At 53.8% G+C, this 13155-nt stretch overlaps 1 protein-coding gene across 1 annotated transcript; it reads right to left on the reverse strand.

Moving 5' to 3' along the window:
• Nucleotides 1–818: 818 nt before the first annotated feature.
• FARSA (phenylalanyl-tRNA synthetase subunit alpha) lies at nt 819–9734 on the reverse strand. Its single transcript, XM_024767637.1, has 13 exons — nt 9549–9734; nt 7578–7715; nt 7393–7491; nt 7186–7304; nt 6036–6128; nt 5822–5950; nt 5630–5745; nt 2844–2928; nt 2633–2732; nt 2372–2540; nt 2164–2241; nt 1887–2001; nt 819–1209 (listed from the first exon to the last, which is right to left on the reverse strand). The coding sequence occupies exons 1-13, from the start codon at nt 9693–9695 to the stop codon at nt 1071–1073; spliced, it is 1527 nt and encodes a 508-aa protein (XP_024623405.1). The 5' UTR covers nt 9696–9734; the 3' UTR covers nt 819–1070.
• Between the last annotated feature and the right edge of the window lie 3421 nt (nt 9735–13155).

The raw sequence follows: 13155 nt of genomic DNA on the forward strand, positions 1-13155 counted from the left end.
ATAAAAAATTGTCTATGTTTCCAAAAGCGTGCTGCCCCTGAAGATCTGGGCTGAGCGACGTGGTGACTTGGATTGGCTTTGAAATATTCCCATAGAAACAGGTGTGAGATGCTGCTCACTGTTCAGTGTGAGTGGTGAGTTCATGGAGCTTTATCCTACTCATTCATCTCTATTCTGGGCTCATTTGAAATCCTTGAGAGTTTTTTTTTTTTTAAGAGTAGTATTTTAGGGGGAGGAGAAAGGGATGAATGTGTGGAGCACAGAGGACTTTCAGAGCAGTGAAAATACTCTCTATGATACCATAATAATGAATGAATACACGTCATCATATGTTTGTCCGAACCTACATACAACACAGGGAATCAACTGTAATGTAAACTATGGACTTTGGGTCATTATGATGTGTCAAGGCAGGGGGTTTATAGGAAATCCCTTTACCTTCCACTCAATTTTGCTATAAACCTAAAACTGCTCTTAAAAAAACAAAAAGGGCAGCTTTAAAGGCTTAGCTTGCTATACGCCCCACCCCACCAATGCTGGCTCCCAGTTGGTGGGAATGCTGGCTCCTGGGGCCCCGACGCCCGCCTTGGCCTCCCCTTCCCAAATGCCCCTTCCACAGGGGTAGGGGGTTCTGTTCCCTTCACCTAGAAGAGACCTGGCACCAGGAGGTATATCAGTAAATGCCTGATGGAGCTAGTCTTCCCTGGTGGGATCTGGCTCAGGCTGGCCAGGGGTTCCTGAAGATCCAAGACCTCCAACCCACCACGCCTCACACCCGGGGCTCCAGCACCCCTCCACCCCTAAGGAAAGGCACCAGATGAGGGCAAGTGCCCACTTTATTAGCCAGCAGCTGGTCTGCAGGGCTCCCCAAGGCCCACCCTCACAGGTGGACAACAGAATGAACCTGCTACCCGCTCCCCTGTCCCTGGGACCCTGGGGCCAGTGGGGAAGAGATACCAGGGGCAGGGGGACTGGCCTCACAGAGGCCTCGTAAGTACAAGGGGGTCACTGGCAGGGATGCAAAGGGCAGCAGGGTCTTGGGGAAGGCGGCCTATCCAGGGCGGTTCGTGTCATGCGGCCTCCTGTGTCGACGGGGGCCCCCGTTCGGCATCTAGGCGGCACAGGGGACTGTCGTACACCATCTGCAGGTTCACCTTGTGGCCCACCAGCTCCCGGATATTGTTGATGCCGTATTTGATCATTGTCGGGCTTGGGAGGGGGGACATGACATGGTTTAACACGAGGTCAGGTCATGCTCTCTTCTGATCAGAACCTCTCTTATCACCTTCCTTGAGTAAAAGCCCAAGTTCTTCCTGGGGCTCAAAAGGCCCTGCTCAATCTGTCCTGTCACCTCCCCACCCTCATCTCCTCCCATTCTCCACCTTCACTCACTCATTCCCTCCAACCACACTGGCCTTCTTAGTGTTCTCCAAACACAGCAGGCCCGCTCCAGCCTCAGGGCCTTTGCACTGGCTATTCCCTCTGCCTGGAACGCCATTCCCCAGATATCCTCACGGCTTACCAATTCACCCACCTTCAGTCTTTGCTCAGATGCCACCTCCTCTGAGAGGCCTTCCCTGACATCTCCTTAGCCCTCCCTGCTGTGTTTTCTCTATAACACTGCTTTTAGACATACTTTAAGCTTTACTTGTTGAGTTATTTATCTCACTAATTATCATCCTCTGTGTTCCACTAGCACCCCTGGTTTCATAGAAGTAGAGATGTGTATGTCATAATCACAGCACAGGACTCAGTACACAGCAGGTGCTCACTAAGCGTTTCTCAAATGAATGAACGAATGAATGGGGCTGAAAGTCTGCAGGCCCCCATGCCTGGCAAGCCACCTGAGTAAGGCAGCCAATACCCTAAGTGGTTTGGGTACTCACCGCTCAAGGGAGAGGCCCCAGGCAATGACTGACACATTCTCAGGGAGCCCCATGGGCAGCAGCATCTCGGGGCGGAAGATCCCAGAGTTTCCAACCTCCACCCACTTCTTCAGGCCTGTGAAGGCAAGAGAACGATGGGGCGGCTTGTGTGGGTGATACTGGGCCTGGCAGTTAGCTTGGGAGGTGGGGTGTGGGCTTGGCAGTGACGGGGACCTGGGCTGAGCCATGGGCAGCCTGAGACCTCCCTCCCTGTCCCAGTACTGGGTTCCACCCTGACCTTGATGGTAGCTGAACACTTCCATGCTGGGCTCGGTGTAAGGGTTGTAGGTCGGCTTGAAACGCAGCTGGGTGATACCTGGGTGGGGAAGCAGCCAAACAGAGTGGGGTTGGGGGTGGGGCAAAGGGGGAGGAGAGGGGCAAAGGGGGAGGGTCAGGCTGACGACCAAGGCATCCTCCTGCTTGCCCACCCCAGCCCGCCTGCTCACCCAGCTTGGTGAAGAACTCCCGCAGGACGCCCATGAGGTGGCCTAGCGTGAGGCCGTGGTCAGCCACGACGCCCTCGATCTGGTGGAACTCGGCCAGGTGCGTGGCATCTAGGGTCTCATTCCGGAACACACGATCAATGGAGAAGTATTTGGCCGCTGTGAAGGGCTTCTAGAGATGAGAGGCAGGCCAAGCCCGGGCATGGGTGAGAAGGTCAGGATGTCAGCCCTGGCCCCTCCAACGCTGCCCAAGCCCTGCCACACCTTCTGGGCCAGGCGGTAGAGGGCGCGGGCGCTGGCCGACGTGGTGTGGGTGCGCAGTAGGTTTTTCCGAGCCTCGTCCAGTTTCCAGTTGTATTTGTACCTTCAGAGGGACATACAGGAAGTCCATGATGCAGCTCACGGCCCCCAACCTCTTTCCCCCGACACCCCTGGGTGTCCTGCCCAGGACCCAAAGTCCTGGGTCCTGCCTTACCCCTGTGAGCCATAGCCGCCTTGAGAGTGGGTCCGCTTGACGCGATGGACGTAGTCCATTGGGAGCTGCTGGGCCTGGGCTGGATCTGGGCAGGACAGAGCAACATCTGGTCAGTCAAGGAGCATTTCTCAAATAGCCACCGCCCTGAAAACAGATAGTGACACAGGCAGCTCCCTCCCCCGCCCTCCACAGCTGCCAGAGGGTACCTGGGAACACCTCAGTCACAACTCTCCTCTGCCCAGAACCTTCCGTGGTCCCATTTCCTCTTTTTTTTTTGGCCATCCTGCACAGGACTTAGTTCCCCGACCAGGGATTGAACCTGTGCCCTAGGCAGTGAAAGCGCAGAGTCCTAACCACTGGACTGCTGGGGAATTCTCTCCTCCCACTCCTAACTGATCAGTTCCTCCAGCCACAGGGCTTCCCTGCTGATCTGTGAGCACACCAGGCATGTGCCAGCCTCAGGGCCTTTGCACTGGCCATTCCCTTTGCCTGGAACTTTCCTTCCCCAGGCATAGCTCCCTCCCTGACCTCCTTCCATCTTTGCTTAAGCAGCCTTCATTTTATTTTATTTTTAAAAATATTTTATTGGGGCTTCCCTGGTGGCGCAGTGGTTGAGAGTCCGCCTGCTGATGCAGGGGACATGGGTTCGTGCCCCGGTCCGGGAAGATCCCACATGCCGCGGAGCGGCTGGGCCCGTGAGCCATGGCCGCTGAGCCTGCGCGTCCGGAGCCTGTGCTCCACAACGGGAGAGGCCACGACAGTGAGAGGCCCGCGTACCGCAAAAAAAAAAAAAAAATTTATTTATTTGGTTGCATCAGGTCTTGGTTGCAGCAGGCATGCTCCTTAGTTGCGGCAGGTGTGCCTCTTAGTTGTGGCTCACCAGCTCCTTAGTTGCAGCATGCAAGCTCTTAGTTGCGGCATGCACGTGGGATCTAGTTCCCTCACCAGGGACCGAACCCGGGCCCGCTGCATTGGGAGCACGGAGACTTTTTTTTTTAAATTAATTTATTTTTGGCTGCGTTGCGTCTTCATTGCTGTGCGTGGGCTTTCTCTAGCTGCGGCGAGCGGGGGCTACTCTTCGTTGCGGTGCACGGGCTTCTCATTGCGGTGGCTTCTCTTGTTGCAGAGCACGGGCTCTAGACGCACGGGCTTCAGTAGTTGTGGCAATGCAGGCTCAGTAGTTGTGGCTTGCAAGCTCTAGAGTGCAGGCTCAGTAGTTGTGGCGCACGGGCTTAGTTGCTCAGCGGCATGTGGGATCTTCCCGGACCAGGCATTGAACCCGTGTCCCCTGCGTTGGCAGGCAGAATCTTAACCACTGCGCCACCAGGGAAGTCCCAAGCAGCCTTTATCTAATTAATTTAAAATAAATTTATTTATTTTATTTATTTTTGGCTGCATTGGGTCTTTGTTGCTGCACGCAGGCTTTCTCTAGCTGTGGCGAGCGGGGGCTACTCTTCGTTGTAGTGCGCGGGCTTCTCATTGCGGTGGCTTCTCTTGTTGTGGAGCATGGGCTCTGGGCATGTGGGCTTCAGTAGTTGTGGCTCGTGGGCTCTAGACCACAGGTTTAGTAGTCATGGTGCACGGGCTTAGTAGCTCCGCGGCACGCGGGATCTTCCTGCACCAGGGCTCGAACCCGTGTCCCCTGCATGGGCAGGCGGATTCTTAACCACTGCGCCACCAGGGAAGCCCGCGGCCTTTAATTTAAATTGACAGCGTGCTCCCCCACCAACATAACGTCAATTCCCCCATCACATTTACTGCCATCTTTCATTGCCGTGTTTACAGCTTACTTAGGATTAAATGCGTATCTCACCCAACCAGGATATGCGGGTCTCATCAGGGCAAGGATTTCTGTCTCATTCATGGCTGTGACCCAGGTGTTTCACAGAGACTTTGGCACACAGGAGCTCAGTCATATGCTGAGCGAATGTGCAAGTTCTTATGACTCCCTTCCAGAGACACAATTTTAGTGCATCTTAAAAGCCTGACATCAAATCCCAGGCCCACCGCCTATAAGCTGTGACCCTGGGCAAGTGATGTCCCCTCTCTGAGACCTAATTTCCTCATTTGCAAAACACGGCTAACAGTCTACTTCCTATAGTTGGTGGAGAGATTAGGACGGTGACAGCTCAGTAAGTTTTATATATTTTTTTTTTCTTTTTTTTGGCCACACTACGTGGCATGTGGAACTTCCCTGACAAGGGATCAAACCTGCGGCCCCCTGCAGCGGAAGCGGAGAGCCCTAACCACTGGACCACCAGGGAAGTCCCACAGCTCAGCAAGTTTTGGATGCTGAAATGATGACAATGGCGCTGTTGCTCCCGGCCAGGTAACAGGCACCCAACAGCCTCATCTGCCCTGCTGGTGGGGGAAACAACCACCATTTTGGAAAGTCATTCAATTTCAGAGAGTACTAAGGACTGTGGAAGAAAGAAAGAACTGGGAAGCAATGTTGAAGACTAGCAGTGAGGAGCTTTCAGAACTTGGGGGGACAAGGGCATGTCAGGGTGGGCTCTCTGAGGTGATATGTGAACAGAAGCTTCATGCCAGAGCCTGCCATGAAGACCTGGGAGAAGACAGTTCTCGGCAGAAGCCACAGCATGGGCAAAGGCCCTGAGGTGGGCAGGAGGGGAGGTGGAAGAAGGTAACAGAAGTTGATGATAGCAGCTCACACAGGTTTGTCGGCCACACTGAGGAGGATGGAGTTTATCCTGTAAAACGGTATGCCACCCCAAAAGGCTCTGTCCAGTCCTGGCACCTCTGATGGTGCAGCGGGGCCCACCCACCTCGCAGGAAGAAGGTGTCATGCTGGTCCCGTGCTGGGTGCTGCTGGGGCTGGAAGAGTGCGTCAAAGTTCCAGAAGGAGCTCTCAATGTAACTGTCGGTCGGCATCTCGGTGAACCTGGTGGGAGACACAGCCTGACTGCCCTGCCTGTGCCAAGCAGGTGGGCTAGCCCCACCCCTGGCCCCATGCTTACCCCATCTCCAGGAAGATCTGCCGGAACTGGGTGCGGACCTTGAGCAGGGGGTGCAGGTGGCCGCTGTCAGGGAGGACGCCATGGGCCGAGAAATTGTAGGGCTTGAAGGGCCGATCCCGCCAAGAGCCACTATGGGGGGATGCAGGGTACATGGGTCTGGTGGGGGCTGCCTACCACACCCCCATCGGCCCACAACTCTGGGGCTACCCCCTACCTGGAGATCATCTCTGGGCTCAGCTCTGTTTCCTGCTTGGAGATGCTGGTGCTAAAGGCACTGCCTTTGCTCACCCAGTAGGTCTTCAGGTTCCTGAGGCCAGAGGACAACGCTGTTACCTCCTCCAAGTGGTTTCCCTTGACCTCCCATCTGATGCTGACCCCAAAGTCACCCACCAAGTCATTCTGCTGTATTTCCTTCCTGACACGTACCATCTCCGGAATCCTCTTAGCTGGCCCCGACCTACATCCCTATGTTCATGCAGTTACTCATTCAACAAACATTTACTGAGAACCTAATGTGTACCAGGGTCTGTTCAAAGCACTAGACATATAGCTGGGAGTGATAATAATAGGTCAAGTTTAGAGAGTTTACTCCACACTAGGCTCTGCTCCATAAAATCACCCCATAATCCTGTGTGAAAAGGAGCCATTTTACACAGGCATAAACAGAAGCTTGGACAGATCAGGTGACTTGGTCAAGGTCACACAGCTAGCATATGACAGAGCTGGGACTTGAATCAGGCAGCCCCGTTCCAGTCTTTTTTTTTTTTTTTCTTTTGGCCACACCATGCAGCACGTGGGATATTAGTTCCCCAACCAGGGATCGAACCCAGGCCTCCTGCGGTGGAAGCTCAGAGTCCTAACCACTGGACCACCAGGGAATTCCCAGTTTGCGTTCTTATAACTGCTAGGCCACTGCTACGTCTGCTCAAAGAGTCGTCAGCTCTGTGAGGGCAGAGCCCCCAGCCTGTCCAGGTCCCAGCAGTCATAAACTTTCAGACAGTGCTTAGGACTGTAAAGGAAGTCAACAGGGCACAAGGGATGGAAGCCGGGAGTGAGGAACTTTTATGCAATTTGAAGGGAGGAAAGGGTGTCAGGGTGGCCTCTCTAAGGTGACACATGAGCAGAGGTTTGATGTCAGAACTTGCTTTAAGAAGAGCAGGAAGCTCTTTCTCAGCAGAAGGCACAACAGAGGCAAAGGCCCTGACACGGCATGAGCCTGGCATGTGTGCTCAACAACCACAGTGTGAAAGGAGGCTGGGAGGAGACTGATAGCACCCTGGCCCAGTGTGGGCAGAATGGCTCCCCTTCAGCTCCAGGGCCATGCAGGTGACACAGGTGTGAGCCTGGGGGCGGCACCCACTCACACTTCAGTCAGCAGCTTCCTCTTCCTGAGCTCGCTCCTCTCCTTCTCTCCCAGCTTCTCGGCCTGTCCACCCTGGACCAGCTGGAGCCGCCGCTGCACCTCATCCTCCACGCTATCCACCTGCCACAGTGATGGGCGTGAGGGGCCGTGAGGGCAGGGGGCCCAACTGTCCGACTACCTGTCCAACCACCGCCCGGCAGGGACTCACCACTCTGAACACCCGGGGCCCGTCGGCAGCACTCTTGTCCACTCGGATCCACTTGTTGGACATGGCCTTGCTGAAGCCCACCTTGCCACTGGGCAGTCGCTGTGGGAGCAAGGCTGCAGTGAGGGGGACACAAGGGTCGCCCTCATCCCAACACCTCCCTAGGCCCTGCCCACTCAGACTCCTACCATGAGCTCGCTCTGGGGCAGGCCCTCTGGGGGGACGCTGCGAAACACCCGGGCCTCATGGCTGCCTTCCCGGGCAATCTCCTCGCCCTCAGTGGTAAGCTCCCAGCGCTTGGTGGAACGCAGCTCAGCCTCGATTATCTGTAGGAAAACAGGGGTACACGGGCAGGGACAGGGTTCAGATCCAGGCACCCCCTTGCCGCAGCACTGGGGACGCGGGTCAAAGAGCAGCCTGTGATGCCAGCTTTGCCTCTCAGCTGTACCACTTCCCAGCGGAGTGATCTCGCCTCGTTGAGCCTCAGTAGATCTTTTGTGACACGGGAAAAATGACAAAAATGATTCACACCTCCCAGGGTGAGGTCAAGTACTGAGGGTATTACCTGCCTGGCAAAGAACAAATCCTATCACTTTTGAACCTGGGAAAGATTTTTTTAAAGTCTCGGGTGAAATGATTTATTTCCACACTTACATGCATCTCAGTGTAGCCAGATGTCAGAGAAGAACCCAGGCTGCCCACATTACACACAGGAACCCTAGGCTCCCCTTTCGTTCTAATTCCTAGCTCTGCTCCTCTCTCTTGCTGTGTGACCTTGGGAAAGTTGCTTAACGTCCCTGAGCAAATTTTCTTATCCATGAGAGAAGGGTGTGGTGGGCTCTACCTCAGAGAGTTGCTTTGAGTAACTAAATTAATACACAGAAAGGATGCAGAGCACTTAGTATGCAGCAAATGCTTTATAAATATAACTACTACTACATTAATATCATCGTCATCATCCTTACAATGAACCACATTAAACCGCCAACACTTAACCCTCAGTAGCCTACACAAATGTCACTCACATCAATCAAGGTACTGTCATCCCATACACCATAGCTTCAATCCCTTTCTGCACTGACGACCTCGGGCTTCAAATCCAGGTTTGCCTGTTCCTTCTAGTGACAATGATCAAGATTCTGACCAGTGCTTAGAAGTTGTCACATCTGCAATATGGGGATAATTAACAGTGCCATCAACTGAAGGTCACATCAAAGATTGGATGAGGAATGTATCTGAGGCCAGAGCAGGGCACATCATGTAAGCTTGATGTTTTCAGCTATGTTTTTTGAGTCCTAGCCTCATGGATCCAGCCTGCTGGGTGACCCACGGGTCGGTCAGCAACCTCCCCCTCTGGCTCCATCACCCTTCCCTTGTCCAAGTCAGAAGGCTGGGCTTCATCCGAGCTACCCCTACATTTCCATGAACCTTATTTCATTCCTTCACCTGAATCCCTTCTCCATTCCAGCTGCCTCCCTACAGCCAGGGACCATACCCTGTAGTTTGGGGATGTGCCAGTCTCTGCCACTGTCCCCTTGCCTCCAGTCCTGCCCGCACCGATCCTTTCCAAGAGTGATGTAGGCAGTACACACATCTCATTGGCTCTAGCTCCTGCCATGGCCCCCCAGTACCCCTGTGAGACAAAGACCTACAAGGCCTCGCAGAATCTGGCTCTGCTGGGTCTCTCTCACCACTTGTGCCACCTCCCTACCCCACTGATCCTTAAAGTGCCGTGGCTTTTCTACTCAATGCAGAAACCCGACTCAGCTGTCAGCTCCTTTGGGATACTCTCCCTGATCCTCAAGGCTGGGTCTGCTAACACCTCTGGGTTCCCCGTGCTTCCTCCATCACTCCGGTCACTTGAGTATATTCATTATACCGCAGCCTGCGTGAAGGCGGCGACTGCGTCTTTCTGGTCCACCATTCTCCTCTCCACCCCCTCAACACTGATCATGCCTCAATGGACGTTTACTGCATGAGGAACATCCGTACCCCGGGGCCCTCACTCGTTCCTGACTCCCCGCCTGCGCACCGTGGGCGGGACACATACAATTACTCCTAACCAGGCCTGAGATAATCTGGCCTGGAGGCAGAGCCCTCCTGGCAAGGGAACCGCAGGTGCAAAAGCGAGGAGGCCCGGCATCACCGGCCCAGCTCACCTCACCCAGCGCCTGCAGGCTCTTCACGGCGCCCACCACGGTCTGATGCTCTACGCCCAGCTCGGCCGCCAGTTCAGCGCTGTCCAAGCCGCCATCGGCCGCCTCCAGCCGCTGCAGCAGCACCTCCGCCACCGGACCATCTGCCATGACTGCTCCCAGGGCGCTCGGCGTGTGCCTGCCGGCGGTCAGAACAACCGGAACCGGAACCGGAACCGGCGCCGGGGGGCGTACACCGTCATCTTGAGTGTGGCAGAATATGCTGCAGGGGTCGGGTGCCGCCATCTTGAGCGTGTCACTTGAACTTAAGAGGGGGTTAGGGACCCGGTACTGGCTGGGCTGGTGGTTTCTTGTTGACCAGAGAGGTCAAATTAATACCATCAAAGACAGACTCACAGCATTGTTTTAAGCTTCACCCAGCCTCACCAGCAGGGGCTGTGTGACCTTGGACTTCCCCCTCTCTGGGCCTCAGACCAGTCCTCCCTTGGGGATTCTTTCTTACCCCCACAGGAGGGCTGTGAGTGGTGGACTCCAGTTATAGTCATCCTGCTGATGTCAACTACTTTTATTTTTTCTATTATTATTTTAAAAATCTATTTATTTATTTGGTTGCACTGGGTCTTAAGTTGCAGCTCTCCAGCTCCTTGGTTGCAGCACATGGGCTCCTTAGTTGTGGCTCCAGGGCTCCTTAGTTGCGGCATGCATGTGGGATCTAGTTCCCTGGCCAGGGATTGAACCCAGGCCCCCTGCATTGGGAGCATGGCGTCCTAACCATTGCACCACCAGGGAAGTCCCTGATGTCAACTACTTTTAAATTTTAAAAGGGAGTCTGGGTAGGGACCAACCCTATTTATAGAGGGGAGAAGGACTCAATAATAGTATATTATTGAATAATATATTCAAGGTTGCAGCTAACCTGTATGGACGTTCTCCCCCGTGCCCAGCCCAGTGCTAAGTGCTTCAGGTGTCTTACTTCATTTTCCCCAAAACTGTATGATGTAGATACTGATATAATGTACATTTCACAGATGTGAAAACTGAGGCTTGGAGGGTGGTATGCCTTGCCCAAGGTTCTGCAAGGAGCTGGTGGACAGTGTCAGAAATTATAAACACTCCAGAACCTGCCCCCTCCTCCCCATACCCCTGCTCTGAGAAGACCAATGTCAGGAAAATCATTTGTAGTATAGATCAGTGCTGTCCTATAGAAATATAATTCAAGATACTGGGAATTCCCTGGTGGTCCAGTGGTTAGGACTCCACTATTCCACTGCAGAGGACACGGGTTTGATCCCTGGTCAGCATGCCGCAGCTTGGCCAAGACAAAACAAAACAAGAAATATATTTCGAGATAGAAATGTAATTTTACACATTTTAGTAGCAACGTTAAAAACAAAAGGGGTGAAATTAATTTGAAGAATTTATAGAACCTAAAATGTCCACATTATCATTTCAACACAATATAAAACTACTAGTGAAATATTTTACATTATTTATTCACACTAAGTCTTCAAATTCTGATGTATATTTTCCACTTACAGCTTACTTCACAGCCGCTGCATTTCAAAAGGCAATAATCACATGTGGCCAGTGGAGACTACATTAGACAGCACAAGTAGATTCTAATCCCAGATCTGCCATTTTTGTCCCTCAGCCAAATCACTTAATCTTTCTGTGCCTCAGTTTCCTCGCTTGGATGGAAATGATATGAGCCCAGGTTACTGTGAGAATTAAGTGAAATAGTACCCACACACACATGCAATACTTGCTGGTACTAAATTGAGTGTGGACTCTGTGTTAGGTGCTGTTCTAAGCACCTACTCATTTAGCCATCACAACTGTTATTTGAGCGTGGTAAATGGCGTTACTAATATCCCCCAATGCTGGACCTACAGTGAGGTCCTGATAAAAATTAAGAATGCATCCCTCAAAGTCTCTTCTTAGCTTCAAAGCACTTTCCCCATTTTTGCTTATTTAATTCCAGCAAGAGTCCTTCTTTCCTTGCTTCTGTCACACGTCAAGTAGGTTTTAAGCCTGTTCTGTGCCTGGTGCTGCAGGAGACACTGTGGGGTGCGGGGGGGAATGGTGAGGTGAACAAGACAGGCATAGTGTCTACCCTCTGGCAGGCAGCACCTAGCCCACGTGTCCCTGACACATGGTGGAAGGGCGGGAAGACGGGGGGAAGGTCAGTGGAAGGCCTAGAGTGGTCATCCCAAACTTGGGGGGTCCTCGTTGGGGAGGACCAGGTTGGGCAATACTGGATACTGTCTTGGGGAAGGGGCAGAACCCCAACTTCTCCAAGACTCCTAATTCCTCTCTTTTCTGAGTCCCCACCACTAGAGGGGAAGCACCCCCTCCCCACCTTTTTGCCAGGATCCCCCCCTTCAGCAGTTTACTTCCACTTCCCAGGTCCAGAGCCAATTTGCTCAGAGTTTGGGAAAGCCCCACCTCTCCTTCCTCCTTCCTGCAGCCTAGGGGCAGGGAGCTGGTGTGTTACTTTCAGTCATGTGCCTCTGCCTTCCTAAGAAGGCTCTAGTGTCAGGGGTCCTGGCCACCTCCCTTAGACCTTATCTTCCCCACCATCCGTCCCATTTTCTCCCTCCCCAACGGAACCCCCTGCCCTCTCATCTTTAGCCGTTTAATTGCAAAAGCAGGCCGTTTGTGGGAGACCACAAGACTGTGACCCCTTTCATTTACCGGCTGAGGAGGGGATGGGGGGTAAAGGACAGGCTGCAATAAGGCGAACAACCGTAGGAGACCCAGCCTATAGTCACAACTTCGAGCCGTTCAGGGCTTCCTTCCCTCTGTCCCAGACATCCCTAAAAGCTTTGAAAGCATTTCTGCCGGCCAGCAGCTGGCCGGGGTCGCTCCTCTTGGCCTTTCAGGAGCTCCTGTGCCTTCAAAGAGGCTAAATGCCTTGCCCCAGCTCACACAGCAGCAGTCTGACAGGCTGCCAGGGAACTAGGGGCCGTACGGAGGAGAGAGCCGGCACTCCCCCCGCAGGCCTGCACGGCTCTGGCGCTGGGGTGAAGTGAAGCCCTAGGGCTCGATGCCCTCTGCCCCATCCTGGCGGGGCGGGGGGCGGGGGTTAAGAGAGAGAGAGGGAGAGAAAGAGATGGAGAGAGAGAGGGTCGGAGTGGTGGGGTTCCCCAAATTCAGGGTAGAAAAGGTTAGGAAAACCTTGCCTACCCATCCCTGTAGAGGGGATAAGTGGAGTCGATGCTGGAGTAGGGCCCTAGCTCTAAGCAGCTGCACCTGCTCTCGCGCGGATTCTTTAAACGCCTAGATCTCTAGCGCTGCTAGCGGGCGAGGGCGGGGTTGGGCCGAGGTCTGGTCACATGACCTGGCCTGAGGGGCTCAAGGCCCCCACTCCACCGGTGGGCGTCCACCACAACGCGTGGTCGACCTTCATTGGTCAGCGGTGCGGCCAATAGAAATCGGCCATCTGGGAACCCAGCGTTCCGAGGCACAGCCTAACTTGCTGAACCCACAAGGGCCCAATGGAAAGGCAGAGCTGTGGCCACAGACCAATGATAAAGTGGGAGAGGAGGGCCAAGAGGCCGGACCAGGTTGGTTTGAGAGGCGGCCGGTTATAAAATCGCACGGCTGGCGG

The sequence above is a fragment of the Neophocaena asiaeorientalis genome, unplaced genomic scaffold (genome assembly GCF_003031525.2).
Source record: "Neophocaena asiaeorientalis asiaeorientalis breed wild unplaced genomic scaffold, Neophocaena_asiaeorientalis_V1.1 scaffold87, whole genome shotgun sequence".
NCBI classification, from domain to species: domain Eukaryota; kingdom Metazoa; phylum Chordata; class Mammalia; order Artiodactyla; family Phocoenidae; genus Neophocaena; species Neophocaena asiaeorientalis.

Excerpts from the sequence above, each read along its gene's own strand:
- FARSA (XM_024767637.1), bottom strand. The coding sequence starts at position 9,695 with ATGGCAGATGGTCCGGTGGCGGAGGTGCTGCTGCAGCGGCTGGAGGCG. Across the intron at positions 6,129-7,185 it reads AGGAAGCTGCTGACTGAAGT|GAACCTGAAGACCTACTGGG; the intron begins GTGAGTGGGTGC and ends CTCTGGCCTCAG. Across the intron at positions 2,929-5,629 it reads TGACACCTTCTTCCTGCGAG|ATCCAGCCCAGGCCCAGCAG; the intron begins GTGGGTGGGCCC and ends TGTCCTGCCCAG.